Source organism: Onychostruthus taczanowskii, unplaced genomic scaffold, assembly GCF_017590055.1.
Source record: "Onychostruthus taczanowskii isolate IOZ18803 unplaced genomic scaffold, ASM1759005v1 scaffold166, whole genome shotgun sequence".
Taxonomy (NCBI): Eukaryota; Metazoa; Chordata; class Aves; order Passeriformes; family Passeridae; genus Onychostruthus; species Onychostruthus taczanowskii.
In genome coordinates, this window is record NW_024498862.1 from 335,669 (window position 1) to 356,217 (window position 20,549).

Consider the following 20,549-nt stretch of genomic DNA (forward strand, 5'->3'; position numbering starts at 1 on the left):
TCACAGACAGTGTATTTGGTTTGCTGTAGAAAGTAATTTACCATTAGAAAACAACACACCCCAAAGAGTCACTCCAGTACAGCTGCTTTCCTGTACCACACAGCACCTCTCGAGCAATTGATAAGAGTCCCTCCAGCTGATGCTACACAGAACAGGCTCAGCCTTGCTAGTGGGGATGGAGTTATTTCCAGAAATGTTACTTTTGAGTAAGATAAAGAATCATAGAATGGTTTGGATTGAAAAGGACTTTAAAGCTCATCCCATTCCCTCCCCTGCCACGTACAGGGACACTTCCCATTAATCCCAGGTTGCTCCAAGCCCCATCCAACCTGCCCTTGGACACTGTAGGAATGGGACAGCCACAGCTTCTCTGAGCACCATGTGCCAGGCCTGGAATAGACACTGATCTAGCACAATGTGCTGCAAATCTGGTGATTTCATAAACTTGGAATTCTACCTGAAAAAACCTAACATGGGGGCTCAACTGAGACAGAGTAACCACTGCCCTAGACTGGCTGCTACCTTTTTCCTAGAGGCTTCTGTGGCAGTCTTGCTCTACCAAGCTCAGGAGAAGACAAAAGAAACTATTACAGGAAACAGAAGAAACTCCTGCCCATGGAACGTCTGCCTTTGGCTGCAGCATGTGGACAAGGCAAAGGTACTTGAAGTGTTTGCTTTATCCAAGCTGACTTCAAAGGCAGTAATTGCAAGCACTGCCATTCATTTATACTTAAAATTGAAGCAAAATCGCCTTCATTAGAACTAGAATGACTATACCACGCATGTGTTTTACATTCTTAAACTACAAAGAAATTGACACATTTCTGCCTGCGTTGGACAGGACACACGAGAAGATGAACTAAAGTATTGTACCACTCCTAAACCCAAAGGGAAAGTCTGGCTTTCATTAACAAGCATTTCTGAAAAATGAGTTGGGATGCATCTGACAAAAATAATTTAAGCGAGCTTTACACACTGGAAAGCAGTCAGCAGGCAAAGGTAACACAGCCTGGAATAGATAGGAAATGTTTAGAGAAGCAAAAGATCTACATGCGTCCCGACCTCACAGGAGAGTGAGTCTTGAGCTCTGCCCTGGGGCCAGCCCTACAGGCTGGCTTTGAGGGGATGCAGGGCAGAGCCACTGGGGGACAGACCAGCGGGGGGCAAGGCAAGGCCTCCGAGGGCACAAGGGGCACCAGCAGCGCGGCAGCAGCTTTCACCTCCTGGCCGGTGTCTGGGATGCCTGGTTCTCTCCCATCCAACGCTGGGGCAGGAGCTTGCTCTTCAGGAAACGGGGATAAGGTAAGCTCACTGTCGCCCTGTTCGGGTGGCACGGAGGTGTCCGGCGTCCCTGCTGATGCCGAAGAAGTTGGAACATACTCCTGGTACAACAAATTGCGCAGCTTCTCATCAAGGCTTTTAATTGTGTTGTCCACGAAGTCCACCCTGGGGGGGCCCTCGCTGTCAGACTCTGCGGTGCCGGGGGGGTTCTGCTGCTGGAGCAGGCTGACCCCTGCCCCGGCCATCCCCGCGCCACCCTGCGCCACCGGCGGCTGCTGGGAGGCGGCCAGCGGCACCTGCGTGGGGCTCTGGAGCTGGGACCCCGACAAGCCCAGGGCGTCGGGGCCGGCGGCCGGGGGGAAGGGCTGGCTGCCCAAGGGCCCCGCTCCGGGCTGGCCGCCCTCGGGCAGGTGCGGCCCCTGCGGCCGCGGGCGGCCCCACGCTGCAGCAGGCGATCTCCACGTCGGGCACACACGCCGGCTCGTCCGCCTGCGGCTGCAGGTGCGGGGCCGGGGCCTCGGGGGGCTCCTCCAGCCCCACGGCTCGGGGGAACTCCGGCTGACCCCCGCTGGCCGCAGCGGGCTCCGCGATGCTCGGGGCAGATGCCGGCGGGGCTGGCGCTGGGAACTCCGGCTGGCTCGCTACGCTGGCAGGAGCTGGTGCCAAGGACGGGGTGGTTCCAAGGGGGCCGTCGCTGGCCCCTGTGTGCAGGGAAAGCTGCTGGCCAGCCCCAAGCCCGGGTGCCTCTGTCACTGCAGAGCTCACCGGCTGGTCATCCGCCTGCTCCGGGTCTAGAGAGAACACAAGTAAAAGGTGAACCTTTAAAGGAAAGGAAATCACTGCTAAGTCCCCCGGTCAGCTGCAGGGACAACCGACTAGTAATTCCCATCAGCAAATAGCTGTTATGTATATCAAACAAGAATTTTCAGATCATGCAAAAGATGTATCACTGAAAAGACACTATAGTGAATTCTATAGAATTTCAGTTACCCTGCAGCATAAGGTATAGCTAAAATACTGACACTTTACTGAAACTCAAATAAAGATTCCCAATTTGGTTCAACACCAGGAACGTATGTAAATGCACATGCACATGTAAATGCACAGCTTAACAAAACTCATAATTTTCCTCCTCTGATAAAATCAAGTGAAAGCATCACAGCTGAGTGAGGTGAGGACAGAAGAGAGACAACACAGAAGCTCCGGAGAAGACATTTTCTATAAAGTTTGGAGATACCTGGCCCTTCTGTCTGCTGGGCACTGGGAGGCACCGGGGGAGAAAACTCGGGGGCATCTGTAGTAGGGTTTTCCACCACTGGACAAATAATAAACCACCTTTTTCCAGTATGCAAAACTAGGGATGAAAAGAAAATAACAAGTAAACACATGAATTTTTATTGTCTCCAGATCATGGCTTTGTCTTAATTACACAGGATGCTTTGGGCTGGAAGAGACCTTAAAGGCCATCTAGCTCCAACTCCCTGTTATGAGCAGGGACACCTTCCACTAGAAATTCAAAGGCACTCTTACCATTTTGCTGATACACAGGTGTCTTCATTTGAGACTGACGCTTCTCCTGTTAAAGAAACAACACAAGAAATAGCTGGATCAGTGCAAGAGGACCAGCATCCCACTCATGTTGCATGGCTTAACACAGCAAAAGCATTATTTTTCTAGTTAAGAAACCTTTTTATTTTTTTTAACACAAGATTCAAAGTAATTTAAGTATCTGGCTGTTAAGAAAAAGGAATCAAACTAGGAATCTGTATTTAGCATTTCTTACCTCGCTTATTTCCAGCCTATCTGCATCTTGTTGGGGACTTATTCCCTGGTCAGAACTTCGCTCTCCTTCTGTATCCTCACTGAGCATATCTTCTGCTTTATCAATGATATCCTTCATTTGCTCAATAAAAGTCTCTTTTTCACTTTGCAAGATGAATTCATTCTCCACCTAGAAGGCCACATCAAAATAAAGGGGAAAACAGACATTTTTTTATTAATGCCTCGTTCCACAGCTGCCAGGGAGCTTAGGCAACAGACACACACGAGGAGCTGCCTGAAGCAACTGGGAGCACTGAGAGCACATGGGCAGCCACATCTCACCATGTAAGTAGCAATTTCCTCCGGCGCATCACCATCCAAGTCAAACTTGAACGTCACCATTTTGTGGTTATGGGTTTCAAGCTGGCACTCCACCATCTTATCCCCTGTGTTACACACCTGCATGCAGAGATCAACAACCCTTATTCCTGGCAAAGCCAAAGGAACCCTAGAGTTGCCCTCCAACAGGTTGTACTTGCATTTAATATGGTCAGTTTGGGTCTGTTGGACTTCTCCTGGCGTGAACGAGCACGCGTGGATTTCTTATGCTTCTTTGAAGACTTTCCTTCTTGCTTTCCACTTCCTGTTGCTCCTTCCAAGCTGTCACTCATCTCTTTACCCGAAGCAACATCTGGGCTCATGTAGCTTCACAACAGAAAGGAAGAACAGCCCCAAAATAAAGGCAGAGTCACACACAGTGGAGTCATGCATCACATGTAAGCTATAAGAGAGGCTGCGAAAAAGGACACATTTGCACTTTTTTTTGGCCCAAACTGAGTCAACTGGAAGATACTCAGTGAGTGAAGGACACTACTCTACACTGGCTACCACACCTACCAAGAAATGATCTATTAATGTTTCTGGTAGTAACACAGTGGAAGTCCCATCACTCTGAATATATCCCTACATCCCCTAATCCCTTCACTTAAGGGGCCCTCACAGTCCCTTCTCTGAACTGCACTAGCTCCTACTTTTCTAAGGTGAAGTTTTCTCAGCTCCTGTCTTTCTGCCCTCCCAGCAGAAGGGCAAACAGATTAGGTTTGGTGCAGAGGGAGGAAAACAGAAGTTCCATACAGCTGTACATACACCAAGGCTAGGATGCTGCATCCAAACTAAGGAATTAAAAGAGCTGCAGGTGCCAGAATGGGCACACGGCACCCAACACTGTCAGCTTCTCCCTAGACATGCTCCCAAGTCCTTCTTCTTCTGATCATGTCAGAAAAAACAGCCTCCAAAATGCAAGCATTTCTTATGCCAAAGAGGTGATAATACCTTTCGCAACTCTGGGACAGAGCTTGGAGTTTGTCCTGTATTGCCTGCTCCTAAAATGCAAGAAAAAGTAATTTAAGCAAACACATTATATTAGCAGATGAAAAACACCTTTAGGAAAGGGTTGGCACCAGTAACTCTAAAACCATTCTGTTTAACCAGTTCTTGAAACCTAGAAATAAAATAAATCCCTTATTTTACCCTTTCAACATGACTTCTGTCCAAGGCACCAACCACTTTTTCAGACTGAGACACTAACCTGTCAGTTCCCTTCCTCTGCCCACAGCAGATGAGATGGTGAAAGCAATAAAGCAGTTCTCACCACCATGGCAAAACCTGACTGAGAGACAATTCCACATCAGCACCCACTGTCTTTTATTTTTGAATGTATCTGCTAATTTGATTAATTGCTTTATATAGTTTCCTGAAATACGTTCAGTATTTTCATTGTGCTTGGCTTAGTGGGAAAATTTCTGAGGAAATTAAAAACAAAAGATGAAAATTCATCATTTAAGAACACCACCCTTGCATCATGTCCTTTTGTACTCTACACGAATTTCCCCTAAAAGTTTCCCTCTTCACTGGCTGCAGCTCTGGGATAGACATCACAGCATGATTTCCACATTGGGCAGACCCATTCTCACAGAATTTGTGACAATGCTGCAGGCCCTGCTGTAACAAACTTAACACGTATGCACAAAGACACACACACCCATACATGTATATAGCTGTGTATATACACTCGCACCAGATATACCCATAAATATATATAATTTTATATATATTTGTAACATTTTATATATATTTATAAAAACACATCTATAAAATGCTATAGATGCACAGCTAGAAACAAGCCCCTCGACTGCCATGGCTACACCGAGCTCAAGCAGTGATGAGCTGGGGTTAAAAGCTCAGAGGGGAGCTGGTCAACACACCGGTTCTCTGCAGCTAACCAGCCAGCCCCTCTCCTTGGCTGTAAACACCACACATAAGCCATGCCAAGCTTAAAAGCAGTTTCAGTAAAACTGTAACATCAATGAACAGTGACAACACAGACATAATGTATCGACATTCTGGTAAAGCACTTCACCAAGTGCCTTACAAAACCTCTTTTGCCTGACTGGTTCAGGTTGGTTTGGATGTAAGCGCTGCCACGCGCCTGAACACAACAGAAGAGATAAAAATGTCATGGCAGAGTAGCAACAATATGTAGTGTTCTGATTATACTGACAGGTATGGAACTTCTCTTATACTCAAGGAAACTTTAGCAATGTATGTCAGAAAACCAGCATGGAGAGGAGGAGCTGGATTGGTACTTGCTTCATTTCTTGAAGTGAATGAGAGATGGACGTGAAAATGAAATTAGCAAACCAGTGGTTTAACGTTCTGAGGGATGTGATGGACAGACACATGCCTCAGTGGCCATGAGTTTCTCAGGAGAACTTGTATCCCCCGTATCACAGTGCACAACAATGAGATTTGTTCATATTTCCAGAATGTCTAATGGAATGGACCCAGCACGAAGGCACCAGCACCCTGCCATGAGTTGTGCATTCAGAAAAAAGACAGCAGGAGAAGGAATAATCTGAGTGATTGATATGCCTGACCCAGCCCAGCTATTCTGGGGAGTCTGCAGGTGAAGCACTGGAGACAGGCTCTACCACTCCTGCTACACTTAAACAACAAGATACAGACATTCACCAGGAGACATCCTACATCACAGCAGGAATGCTGATGCAGTAAGAATTAAACTGTCATTGATGGACAGGAAAAATGGGGAACGAGAATCCATTTTTATTGTTAGAACAGCTCTTCTGGAGCATCTTCTGGAGGCAGCATTGAGTTGTATCTCCAATGGAATTTCAGGCTGCACTGAAGTCAAGGCATGTGACAAGCCATGGAAACATCGGCAAAACCAAGAGATTAATTTTGAAAAGGTGAAATACATACTTTGGGAGGAAAGATAACTCAGAACAGAGACTCAAGAGGAACCACTCTGAATGCAGAATCACAGAGGGACATTTCCATCCAGGAGTGGAGAAAAATCAGACTTATTTCCTGAAATCAGGTAGAAATACCAAAGCTTTTGTTTTGTTATGTTAACAGGCAGCTGAAGAGAAGGAAATGTTCTGTGATGCTCTGTCAAGACTGAAGATTAAACAATTATGGGAGTGGAAAGAAAAGTCAAAATAGCAGATGAGGAGCTGACAGTTCTATAAGGAAAACAAAAAGCATCCTGCTTCTACGTCCACAGAGAATTGGGAATGCCTATGAGTATCTTAAGAAACAAAAATCCCAGGGCTACAGCAGACATAAGGCAATACAGGAGGATACAATGCTAAATGAAATGAGAATAGGGCTCAAACGGAAGAGTATGAAGGGCTTCCACAATACAAGGCTCAGATTGTGGAGCAGTTTCTTTAGGCAAATGATGGTTGGTTGAACAAGTGCTTGAGACATTTAAAACAAGACTGGACACAACATGGGTGACACTCTACAGAACAACTTCTACTTCACCCACAGTGAGAATTTCTTGATTTCTAGCTCCGTGCTTGTGCTCAGCTATGGAGAAGGAGGTGCTTAGTCCTGCTGCCTCATGAATTCAGCGAGACATTTCTTGAGCTACAACATGAGGTTTCATTTGGAATAGCCAATTATTTGCTGACCCAGCGCTGCTGGCACCAAGGAGCAGCAGCTCAACACACTGAGGGGATAACCTCCCTTGTGCAACAAGCCCACTGTTTCACACAGGAGTAACTAAGAAGATTAAGGCTGAGGCTGCTGAGTTACTTCAGAGGAAGGGCTCTACCTCTTGAGAAGTCTCTGTGCCTGCTGCGACAGCCGAGCAGGGAGCTGGGAGCTGCTGGCCCAGTGGCTGGGAAAGATCAGGCTGGAGCTGCAGCAGAGCAGAGGGCGGGAGAGGCAGGCCAGGCTCTATGGGGGCGGGTGGGGCAGCCGTGGCAAGGCTGCCATGGACCTGGGGAACTCCTTCGGGAGCGACGCGGGGCGGTACCAGCTCCGGCTGCAGCTGCAACGGCGGCGACATGACCATGGAGGGTTGCACTGGCAGCACGGGCACCTGGGCTCCAGCTTCCAGAGCAAACTGAGTGTGTCCAGGCATGGGCTGCAACACAACGAGAGCTGTTAGCACACATCTCTGCGCCAAGGGCTCAACACGTATCTGACAAGGGAGCAAAGTCACTGCTGTTCATGAAGAAAGGACTCAAACTTCGCAGTGTGACTGGGCTTGGGTGCTCTCCGTAACAACTACAGAGATAAACTTCCTATGAAATCACCAAATAAAAGCTGAGGAGTCTTTCTGTACAATTATGACAATGTGCATTGCTCAGGTACTCGTTTATTAGTAGGGACAAGGCCAGATTTTGCTAAGAAAGGAAAAAAATCACAGAATTCCAGAATGGTTTGTGGTAGATGCAGCCTCAAAGCTCATCTCACTCCACCCCCTGCCATGGACAGGGACACCTTCCACTGTCCCAGGCTGCTCCAAGCCCCATCCAACCTGGCTTTGAACACTTTCAGGGATCCAGAGCAGCTGCAGCTCCTCTGGGCAACCTGTGCCAGGGCCTGCCCACGCTCACAACCAAGAATTTCTTCCCTATATTGCATCTGTCCCTGCCCTCTGGCAGTGGGAGCCATTCCCTGTGTCCTGTCCCTCCACCCCTTGTCCCCAGTCCCTCTGCAGCTCTCCTGGAGCCCCTTCAGGCCCTGCAAGAGGCTCTGAGCTCTCCCTGGATCCTTCCCCTCTCCAGGTGAGCACACCCAGCTCTCCCAGCCTGGCTCCAGAGCAGAGGGGCTCCAGCCCTCAGAGCATCTCCATGGCCTCCTCTGGACTTGCTTTTAAGATCTTAGGTGATTAATTCATTCTCCTGAATATTTTGCTCTGCTTTCAACAACCCCACACTGTCCATGCAGAGAAAAACGCATTCTACCCATAACCTAATTTAGGATATTTTAAGAAATCTGACAGATATGTAGAACCAGGATCTGGTACAAATGACACAATTACTCTTTCACTGAATACACACCAGTGTCCTCCTTCAGTTCAGTGCAGCTTACACACCGCTGTCCCAACTTAACCCTTGACGTGCCAAGACCCAAGGCCCCAACTCTACGAACACGTCCATGTGGACCGAGGGAGTTTCACTTTTCTCAGTGGATTTCTCCAGTGCATTAAAATCACTCGAGTGCGTAAGCACTTGGTGGGAACCAGACCCAGGCAACAGGATGCCAACTACCTTTGAGACTGCATTGTTATTCTGCATAACAGTCCTTTTGTGTTGTACATTTAAAATCAGAACATTCTCCTTTTAGGTACATCATGTATTTTTCCAGAGGGACTGAGCTTGTCCAAAGAGGAAGAAGGAAAGAAAGAAGCATATGGAAGAAAGAAAGACTTTTAGTACTAGGTAAGAGTGTGCCCAATTTTTACTTTTTTTGAAGTATCATCACAAAGAGACTTCAGGGTATTGGAAAATACACTAAAAAAATAAGACTCAGATGAGAACTAGGCCATATGATTTCACTGCCGCATGCTCTCAGCAGGTTCTGGGTATGAGCTGAAACTATTATTCCAGGTTTTAATGTAGATAAAAGTAAAGACAGGATGTGCTTCACAACTCCTCAGAGTTACATGGCTGTCCAAGGGAGGGTTGTTAGATTGACAAGTGTGGTGTAATGCCACAGAAGGCTGGTTCAATTTTAAATCTTATATATCAAGAATAATTCACAAAATATTTCAATGTCAAATCACAGAATCACAGAATATTCTGACTTGCAAGGCACCCACAAGGATCATCAAGTGCAGCTCTTAAGTGAATGCCCATACAGATGTATCCAGGCAAAACAAAATTCAGAGGTGCTAAACATCAATTGTGAAAAGAGCACAGCATTATATACGGAAATACCTCTCCATCAGAAATCTTCAAATCAAAACAATGTTTTTTAAAATATTTCTCTGCACATTGTAATAGCTATTTTTTATCCTAAATTCTTCCATATGCAATTCTTCTACACATATTTGATAGCTAATGACTGTGTCAGGATGGTTTGGGAACATCAGTCTCCAGTTCTGGTATTTGCCATGCTCACTGTGTCCAATGTGCTTGATTCCATTCTCTCTAAAGCCACAGGGAGCACTGAGTAACACTCCCAAACTCCATGCTGCTGACATTCTCAACAACAGCAATCCTGTACGAAAGATATGGCTGAAGAGAGAAATTTAAAAACTACGTACTGCTGTGAAGATGCCATGACAGGTTGGGATGGAATGTCACAAATTTTAATTAGTGTGTTATGGTGAAGGGATATGACAGAATACAGATTTTCCAAATGCTTTATTAACAGGTTGAATGCTCTCTCCTGCTCTGGTCAGACCGTTTCACGTTGACCTATCACAGATGTGGCAAGAGAAGTATTTGCAGACTCTGTCACTCCTGAGGCAGCTTCCGTGTAAATACTGTTTGAGCTCATTTATGCTTCATTTTTTTCAAGGGGGAAAGAGTCTGCAGCTAGAATCCATCCCTGCCCTGCAGGTCTGACAGCGCTGCTCTTCCAAAGAGCTTTCCAGAGTCCTTACCAGAGGGCCACTTCCCTTTGCTGTTTTAAATATGTTCTACACCAAAATAACTCCACTGCTCTCGGCAGTTCCCCTGTATTTGCTGTGTGCACCCAGCAGCCCCTGCATCCTACACGGATCAGCCACAGGCACTGGCAAGGCTCGGTATGCCCTCCTGACCTGGGAAAATCACAGCTCACACTTCCCAAGATCTGAGACCAAGAAGGAAGAGGAAATTCAGAAAGCACTCTGCTCATTTACTGCTCACAGCCAGTGGTATTGTGCCCTACATCCTTGACAACCCCTGTCCCTGGCTGAGGAGATCACCTGCTACCCCACAGCTAACAGCTTCAGCCACCACCTCCAGAACTGAGAGCAACAAGTCAACAAAACATCTCAAGAACAACGATTAATGTTGGCGAGGAAGAGAGCCCCAGGAAGGGCAGTGCCCTGGAGCACCTGCAGCGCACAGCCCCGCGCCCGGCGGATTTACCTGGTGAGCTGGCTCAGGAGGGTGGATCACGCTCGGCTGCAGGGCTGGAGGAGGCGGCTGTGCCTGGGACACGGGCTGAGAGCTCTGCGTGTGGTGGGGCGAGGGCGCATCGCCGGGCAGCAGCGGCTGGAAGGCGGGCTGGAACACGGGCTGCGGCGGCAGCGGCGGCACCGCGGCGTGCGGCGGCAGCGGCGGCACCCCCGGCGGTGCCACCGCCAGCAGCGGGATGGTGGCCGCCGGCATGTTTGGCACGATGGGCTGGCAGGGCAGGACCAGAGAAGCCACGGTGGTGTGAGGCAGGTTGACGGCCTGCATGGGCAGGGCGGGGGAGTTGGGCGCCATGGGCAGCGTGGGGTTCATGGGCAGGCTGGGCAGGATCACAGCCGGAGCAAAGTACTGGGAGGGAGCAGGAATGGGGGGCACGTTCGCAGCAGTTATGTCGGACAGGTTTGGAGGAAGGCTGTCAAGCCCTGCCAGAGGAGTAATTGCAGGAATGACAGGAAACTGAGGAATCTGAAAAAAATATAATAATTGCATGAATTGCCAATGCTTTCACTGATGGTATTAAAGCAGTTTCATTTGCCACACAAGTCCCTAAAAACCACCTGTGCCGGGAGGATAATTATGTCTGTTTGTTAATCACTTCCATTAATTCCCTCAGCTTCACAAGCAGTAATAAAAACTGATTTACGCTTAAATCACTAGTAAAAGCAAAAAAAAAATACATTTGAGGGGGACACTTTTATACCTTAGAAGCTCAGAACTACTTCTAACACCACCCTGAAGCCTTCAAGCAACATCCTAATTAAAAACTGCTTTCATTTTAACAGAAATTAAAAGGAATTGGGCCAGACATAACACAAAACTCTTTCATGCAAAATTAAGTGGGGCAACTTAAACCCTTGTTTTCAAACAAGCTGCAACTCAGGCAGCATGGAAGAGCCCAGGAAAAGGGTTTTTACAATCAAAACTTCCCAGTGATGGAGCAGACATCGGCATCATGGCAGCAGCTTGCTCCTGCCCTTTGGCACAAGCTGCTTCACATTATGGTGCCTGTCACTACCAAACACGGCACCATCCACCTCCCTAGGCCCAGGGCTTGTCCCTGCTTCCAGAGAACAGACCCAGAGCAGAACAACACTGACATGGCTGGCAGGTGTTGGGGGAAGTGGTGAAGTCAGAAGGTCAGAAAATAGCAGTAAAAACAGGCAACTGCTCATGCCCTCAAGCCTGGGATGGGGAAGAGATTGTGCCAGAGGGAGCAGTGCAAAAGACCAAACCAAAACAACCCCAAAAAATTACTGCCATTTTGGAGCTGCCATTAACTGGATGGGACAGAGTTGGGCACAAAGGAGATTTCTGATTCACCAAACAAATAACAAAGAAATAGAAAGGAATTGAGAAAGAGCAGTAATATTTTTATTGCCTAATTAAACTGGCATGCAGTCAAAATAGCCACATAAAACCTGCAAATCATGTTAATTATTAGCCGGAAATTTCTCCTCAAATGGCTGTGCTCACAGCCCTTCCTTACCTGGGAAGGGGCCACGGGCGGGAGCTGCGGCACGGTGGGGATCTGCAGGGGCTTCAGCGGGGTGCTGCTGGCGGGCACCTGCGAGCCCTGCGCCGGGAACGGCGGCAGCAGGTGCGGGGCTGGCGGCAGCGGGCACACGGGCTGGCTGCTGAGCACCTGCTGCAGGGAGGCTGCCTGCGAGATGGGCTGCTGCCGGGGGGACAGGAAGGAAAGGGTTAATGCTTGGGTACTGCAAAAGAACCAGACGGCTGGCCATGCTCCCCATTTCTCCCCATCTTACTGTCAGGACAGAGCTGGTGCTTGGAGTACGGAATCCCAGGCTCATTAGGGTTGGAAAACAGCTCTAAGATCACCGAGTCCAACCACTAACCCAGCACTGAAAGGTCCACCATTAAAACATGTCCCCATGTGTCACATCAAGATGTTTTTTGAACACTTCAAGGGATGGTGACTCCCCCACTCCCCTTGGTAGCCTATTCCAATGCTTAATCACTATTTCAGTAAAGAAAATTTCACTGATATCCGACCTAAACCTTCCCCGGCATAGCTTGAGGTAATTTTCTTTCATCCTGTCCCTGCTCCCTGGGAGCAGAGCCAGACCCTTCCCTGGCTGCCCCCTCCTGTCAGGGAGTTGTGCAGAGCCAGAAGGTCCTCCCTAAGCCCCTTCTTCTCCAGGCTGAGCCCCTTCTCCAGCTCCATTCCCTGCCCTGGTCATGCTCCAGCCCCTCAGGATGTGCTCCAGCAGGGACAGCTCCCAGGAGAGACAAGCACTCTTAATTCAAACACTGCACAGGAGCCCACACTTAAAACCTATTTAAATGCAAGTTATAAAATGGCAAGTGCTAACTGTCTTGGAGAGGCTATTTGTAATGACTCACTCTTTACATCCCAGAGACTGTTCGGGTTGGTCCTGTGAAATCCCCACCCACTAACTTCCAAGATACAGTTGATACCCAGTTCATCCTGGCAAGCAGAAGTTGCTACATAATGGAGCAGGTATGGAAAATACAGCACTTATTACCTGAGACACAATCAACCACAATAATTGCAGTAAAAGCTAAGTTCCAGATATTTCTGATGTACCGTAATGACAATGTGGTAGCCAAAAAAGCAGCTTTACTTTTCCAGAGAAAGTAGTGCTCCCCTGGCCTGCCAGGCTTCAGAGAGCAGAACATAGAAAAAGCTGCAAAAAAGTAACAGACCCCCACATTTTATGTGCTATTGGTATCTTCTTCTTCAGCTCCTCTAATTAGTTCTGGAAATACTTAAAAAACCCTTCTGGTTCAAAAAGATGACCCTGAGGCATAGGCTGCCTCAGGGCGACTTACTTGGGACCACAGGGCTAGTGGCCTCAGCAGGCGCTGCAGCACACAGAACCTCTGCCATCTCATGTTTTGGGAAAGACACGGCATCTCCCCAGTTCCAATCCCAAACGCATGGGAATGGCAGCGTAGGGTGATGGCTCTGGTGATGGGACAGAGCAAACCGGCCGAGGTGGAGGCACCGGAACACTGAAGGATGAGGCAGACCCACCTGGGCTGGGGGGGACCCCCCTCACTCCATGGAGGAACTCCTGCAGGACCAAGCCCCAGCTCCAGGGTGGAAGAGCCGCATGCCCACGGCGCTGGACTGAAGCTCATAAAGCTGCCAGCTCCCAGAGCCAGCTCTGCTCTCGCGCCCCAGCTGGGTTAATCTGCAGCTCAGACAGCTACCCATGGTTCACCAAGGGGACAGAGAGCACTGGCACTTGTGGCTCAGTCACCTCCCACTCCAGGAGACATCGCATTAGAGCAGGAAAACTATGCTCAGGGAATGGAGCTGCTTCCTAAAACCTCCCTCTCAAACCTAGCTTGTGTCTTAAAAAATGCTTGTGAATTGGGTAAGGCACAGGGAAGGGAAAATATCCAGGTAGATTACGTAACTTTGCCCCATTATAACTTTAGCAGTGTAAATGCACGGACACCCAAATTGGAAAAATAAATAGAAGTTAGGAGACACAACATTGATTCCACATGTCTGATCCACCAGTGCATATTGAGACAAGGTCAAAACAATTCATTCTGTAGGTAGCTGAATTTCTCACCCTAATTTCCATTCTTCTGCTGTCCTGCCCTACCCTCCTTACCATGGACATTCACTGGACACTGCTGTCTCTGAGGAACATAGGTGCCCTGGGAAGTTTTGCAGAGAAACTTGGGACACCTTCCACTGTCCCTGGGTGCTCCAAGCCCTGTCCAACCTGGCCTTGGACAGTTCCAGGGATCCAGGGGCAGCCACAGCTTCTCTGGGCACCCTGTGTGAGGCAGAGCAGCCACAGGGAAGGGCTGAGATGGACACGGCTCCATGACAGAACCCAGCTCTTACCTGCTGGCCGGCCAGCACGGGTGGCGGCGGCTGCCCCAGCGGGAGCGAGGCCACGGTGCTGGGGACCACGGGGAACGGCATCGCCGGCTCCTGGTAGTGCTGGGGCACCACGGCGGGCGTGGCTGGCACCGCAGGCAGGACGGGCTGCGGAGAGACAGCAGCGTGAGGGACAGACACTTCCACGGATGGAGCAACCACAGCCGCTCCGGGAAACCTCTTCCGGGGTCTCACAACCCTCACAGGGAACAATTCCCTCCCAATATCCCATCCATCCCTCCCCTCTGGCAGTGGGAAGCCATTCCCTGTGCCCTGTCCCTCCACCCCTTGTCCCCAGTCCCTCTCCAGCTCTCCTGGAGCCCCTTTAAGCCCTGCAAGGGGCTCTGAGCTATCTCTGAAGCCTTTTCCTCTCCAGGTGAGCACCCCCAGCTCTGCCAGCCTGGCTCCAGAGCAGAGGGGCTCCAGCCCCCAGAGCATCCCCATGGCCTCCTCTGGACACACTCCAACAGGTCCATGTCCTTCCAGTGCTTTGCTGCAAAGCCACTAATGCAGTTCAGTGCCAACAGACTGACAAGGGACTGAGCAGGTCACTATGTGCAGAAGTGAGTGAGGAATACATACAGACACCCCTGGAATCCATACCCTCTGGCAACAAGAGCATAAATGATAATATGAAATATCACCCAGCATACAGAACTATTTGAAAAAGCTTTGGACTTACTGCCGAGGGCTGCTGGTAGTGGCCGAGCTGGGGGAGGCTGTGGGGCACAGGCTGGCCCTCGCTCAGGGGGGGGCTGTACACCCTCTGGATGGCAGGAGGGACAGTGTCTGGCAGGGACGAGTAGATGACGCTTTGCTGGCTGCTCTGTGAGTCCGAATAAACTGTGGAACCCTGGCCACTGTCAAACGTGCTGTCAGCTGGAAGAACAGTCCTTTTAATAAAAAGTTCAACAGCTCCCCATGTTCAAGTGATGATCTTAGAGCACGGTCACCGTGGTTTATGACATTAGCATTTTTACTACTCTAGCCCTTTCTTCATATAAATAAATTATACAACACCAGTGTTATGCTCTACAAAAGGCACACACTGCTTCTCTTAAGCCACAACCCATCCCCATGGATTTCTGCACACACTGATATTTCAGGCACTTTACTATATCCTTTAAAGGGCATAAGGCTGACATTCAGAATTGCAGATGTTTATAGATTTTGGAGATGAAAGGAGAGGAAACCCCGATTGTCACGTTCAGAGCAGATCATGGGGTCTTTTAGAGTTCCATCTTCCAGGGATGCACTGACTTTAACACTGCTTTTATCAGCAGCCCTGAAAATTACAACATTCTTTATGCTGTATGATTTTAGTTCAGCAAGTCATGCTCTGCTTGAGTGTAGTGCAATTAAGGTCAGACACAAACCCCTGTGCAGGTTCCAGCGGGTTTGGCACACTCAGCTCTGTGGGAGTTTCTCGTGGAGCCCAGTTAACCTATGGAACTACACAGCTACGGGCACTGGGCAAGCACTGAGCCCTTTGGGAACTGGAAATATTGGTATTACTGACTTTAAAAAGTCTTTTCACAACTTTTAAAATTAAAATACAAGTGCCCAGCTCCATCTGAGCCTAAGTTACTGTTTTCTTCACTAGAGAAAGGAAGTGAGACAACCAGACTGCGGTAGATGTATCCCAAGGACAAATAGCTTCTAATAGGGATTTAAAATTCAAAACTGAAAGAAAACTGCAACACAGTTTCAAAAACCATCTTAGGTTACAGCTTTTAAGTTACTGCTTTTCCCAACACCTTCCACTGTCTCTTTTTTCCATATTTTAAATAAAGTTTTACTTATTTGGCTTTTAAATAACGAATTATTTTTTAATAGCACCAGAGATGACATTTCTCTTCAGTACTCCAAGCTATTCCCCCAACTGTTTTTCTTTTCCAAAATTAAACTCCCCTCTCTATTTATTCAATTCATTTCTGAAGAGCCAATATAGCCCTACTTTCATGATGGGATTTCTGCTGCATTAACATTCTGTTTTATTATAATTATTCAGGACCTCAAAGGAAAAAAAAAAGGAGAATCTAATGGTAGAGTGTTAAAGTAAAAGCTGTGAGTCAGTCTCAGATTTTTATAGAACGTACACTGCGCACATTAAGTTATTACTTTCCACTTTTACATTTAATCTCAAATTATATTAATGGGTGCCACCCTAATTTACAGAGGTCCTATGCTAACAAAATGTTCAAATAATCTGATAGCAAATTCCCAAATAATACCAAGTTCTGGTTAAAAGTTGAGGAGGAGTAAAAAATAAATTGTGGAGGTTATATTTAGTATAACATTTTGCCAACTCATGTCCAGCACAGCCATGGGAAGCACAAGTCACTTCACTGCAGCACTAGAAACAAAGAGCCATAATTGCAGTGTTCCTCAAAGGAATTAGCATGAAATAAGTATATGATAAAAAAAAATGAAATGAGCTCATTTTAGCTTCAGATAAAAAGCTTTGTGAATGTGGCAATATTGTGAGTGTTATGCAAATACAGCTATTTCTCATAGCATGTAAAGGGATTTTTCCTGCACAGGTACACACGGATATTTCAGTATTCAAAGCAGACCTCAGTGTAGCCCTTTATAAAAACCTGAATTGAAGGAGCAACTGTCTCGCTAAAGGTAATGCATCTTTTACTTAAATGTGCTTACATACAAGCCCAGAACACTGAAACAGAAACTCTGTGATAATTATTTAGTAGCAAAATACATAGAGAGTTATATAGAGATATCTATATAATACCGTTTTCTTGAAACTTCATTGCTTTCAAAACTGTCATGCATCCGTCCCAGATGTTTGCGGGTTTTGAGCTACTGTGCAAAACCACCCACATTGGTTCACCTGAGCTCAGGTCACTGTGGGTTTCCCCCTCAGACATTCATCCCTGTGTGCCCACGAAGCCAAGGCGGGACTTACAGGCGACAGAGGTGACGCTGGTGGGCAGGTTCTGCTGGAAGGAGTGCTGGTCCGCCTCCGGCTCCTCAGGCTCCGACAGGATGTGGTGGCCCGTGTGGGACAGGTAGGTGACCTGGACCTGCTGGGCCTGTGGTGCCTTCAGCTTGTCCAGGCACTCCGAGTCGCGGCGCTCCTCCAACTGCATCCTGGGCCAGATGCGCTCCCTCCTCCAGAGGATCAGCGCCACTCGGTCACGGATGGACTTGGCCACGATCTTGAGATCGTTCTCGTGGAAAAAGCCTGAGTCAATCTGCAGAGGAGCACACACTTAGCAAGGTCCCAAGCACATGGCTGGAACGCACACGAGCATACACACGTATGATACTGGAACCTCTTCCCAACAAAGAAAACATCCATTTGAAACGACACTAATTTATATAAATTTATTTCTCACAAGAACGGAACTCAAGAGCTTGATGGAGTTTCTCAGTAAAACTTCTATTCCTAATGCATTAAAAAACCCAAGATGTAATGTCTAAGACCTGAATATATACTGGCTCTAATTATCCACCACTGAACACCCATTGAGGAGAGCAAGTTTAATGGCAGATGGGTTTCCCTCTTTTTTTTTTTTTTTTTTCTTTTTAACACTAAAAGAATAGACAAAACAGGAAAAAGAATCTCTGAACAATGCACCTGGAGTGAATCAAACTGCTCCTAAATCTGAACTTGTCTTAACCCTTCCAGCACACAGTTATCCAAATTGCTCTGCTTAACAGCACAGAAAACCATGAAGGACAAGATATTAGCAGAATTACATTTCAAATTAACTTGTCTTAAATAGTGAAATCAGTCAGTATTGATTGACTTTTACAAAGAAAAAGCAGACTGTTCCTATTTGATGGAAAAGGGGATGAGGCTTCTCAGAACTCAACTGCTCAACAGATAAAATGGAAATTCATCTTTGTGTTATTTGTTTGCATAATCTCCTGCAGTGCAGGGCATGAATTTTCATTTAATAACAACGTACTAGAGCTCTGTCTGCTCTCCCTACATTCTTAACATGCACATTCGACAGATTTGAAAGCGCTTCCATCCATGGGGGATATCTAGAGGCTTTCCTGCTTTGCTCTTGCCCAAACATAAGACACTTCCACAGCTTAGATTTTCACTGCTAAAATTAATGGGTGCAAGGCATCTTAAAACACAGCTTCAAGAGCTAACTTCACTTTCCAAACCCACTAGAATGTTTCCAGTTCCCTTTGCCCATATCCTTTGGGCAGGTGGGACTGCCTAACTACCAAAAACCCACCAGTAATGATAAATAATTCCCTGTACTCAGAAGGTCTCCTGCATTCTTCTCTTCCACAGCACATAAAGCAACAGACAGATGAAAGCACATGGCTTTGGTGTTCCACAATTCATAAGCACTAGAAAAAGACATTTAGGAATAAATGTTCCCTTTTTCTGTCCCTGCAACAGCCTCAGGTTTGAAAGCATTTAATGGGCAGTCTCTTAGGTACGCATTAATGTACAATATAGATTTTTTAATTATTTGGGAATGGGTACAGTGTCACTGTAGTTTGAGCATGATCCTTTTAAATACACTTGTCATGAGAATTATTTCCTCTTCAAAATAAAACATCACAACTATGGACCAAGCAACTTCGAGAACTGTGAAACTCCAAATACTTCCATCAATATTTAAATGTAAAATATAACAGTAAGGGTACCAGAGCAATTTTTAAACTAAATGAGTTCTGTAATAATAAATTGCTGGAAAAACATTGGACCTACTGCAAACTAACAACAAGAAGACAAAGGAGCCTGAATTCCTCCCACTAAACTTGGAGTAGATGGTGATGAGTTCCAGCAGAGCAAGGCAGCATTACCAAAATGAGTGCCTCCTGAGCAGAACACGAGTGGTGAAGGCATCATTACATGGGATCCCTAGGGATTTAGAGCCTAATAGGAATATTTCTGCAAGCACAGGAATGTTCAGACCCTTGGTTCAGTGCTTATTCACCCTGAGCCTCTGTGGCATCAGAACACCAAAACAACGGCAGCAAAGACACCACCAAAATAGGAGTTCAAGGACAATGTGGTGAAAATGGAACACAGATTCTCTAACAAAACCCCACCATTATAAAAATACAGAAATTCAGCAAGTGAAACTTATTGGTTAAAAAATCCAAAGCTTACTCCTAACTCCATGAATCCAGTTTCCCATCAAAGTTTGGGGGTGCAGCAGCTGACCACAGACCTTTCTCCCCTACATCCCTTCTAAGGAACACCAACAGAAGAGATGCAGGAAAGTGTTTTGGAGAACTCAATGCAGGATATTTTGTGACTGAACTTCTGATTCTAATGTATTTCTAGCTGCTGTCTTGAACTAAAGAGATTCTAAATAAATTCAAAGTCATTGAACAGCCTATAGAAACTGGCAGAAGAGCGTGTAAAATAGAGAAGTAGGCCAGACCTCCATGCTCCCTAAGCTATGTAAACTGATTTCAGGCATCTGTTTCCAAACAATATGTTTCAGTTAGTTGTTCCCCGTTCACCCCTTTCTTGTGGTAGTCATTCCAAAATCAATGCAAAGCACCTGAACTGGACACCTGGAGTGGTTCAAGTGAAATTACTTTACCCAGCTCGTTCCTGTTGTCCCTTGACATTTATGCACTACTTTCTATATACACACATTTTTATCAGAAGTGTATTTTACCATTTCTTGTGCAACGTCATCAGGAGTTTCCTTCTCCAGATCAAAAGTAAACTCAATGGCTCCATTATCTTTGGGTTTTCCTTTCAGTTTCTTAGGATCTTCTACCCAGAGTCTTAAGGCAATAGAGGATTTCCTACCATGGTCTTCTTCTGCAAGTTCCACTCTTACCCCAGTATCTTCAGCAAAAAAGGCATGGCTTAATAAATCTTTAATTTCATATCTGCAAAGGATATAAAGAAGAATCAAACTCTGCAAGTCAACAATTTCAGAAAGGTATGTGAAAAGAAATTGCTGTTAAAGGTGGAAACATTTACATTGTTTGGTGTTCACCAATAATGAATTTGTGTTCTTTTTGAAAAGATGCGGGATTTCGAAAAGGAAGTGAAATTGAAAAAGTGACATTTCCAACATTCATATACCACAAGCACTTAGAGAAATGCAGATCATAGCTTTGTTCAACTTTTCTTGAATATCTGAGCTTAAAGAGTACCAGAGAAGAGATTCTCTCTAGGCAGTCAGCCGCAGTCCCTAAAAACTGTATTTGTGAAA

The 20,549-nt window shown here is 46.7% G+C and overlaps 1 protein-coding gene across 1 annotated transcript in view; it reads right to left on the bottom strand.

Moving 5' to 3' along the window:
* The window catches only part of WNK2 (WNK lysine deficient protein kinase 2), an 88,915-nt gene that overhangs the window by 21,732 nt on the left and 46,634 nt on the right, over nt 1-20,549 (bottom strand). The window contains 15 exon segments of the mRNA XM_041399612.1: nt 1,221-1,704; nt 1,706-2,072; nt 2,519-2,635; nt 2,812-2,857; nt 3,065-3,232; nt 3,385-3,501; nt 3,582-3,747; nt 4,375-4,424; nt 7,181-7,495; nt 10,440-10,952; nt 11,974-12,162; nt 14,338-14,481; nt 15,056-15,252; nt 17,300-17,588; nt 20,001-20,220. Coding sequence (XP_041255546.1) covers nt 1,221-1,704; nt 1,706-2,072; nt 2,519-2,635; nt 2,812-2,857; nt 3,065-3,232; nt 3,385-3,501; nt 3,582-3,747; nt 4,375-4,424; nt 7,181-7,495; nt 10,440-10,952; nt 11,974-12,162; nt 14,338-14,481; nt 15,056-15,252; nt 17,300-17,588; nt 20,001-20,220 — 3,382 coding nt within the window.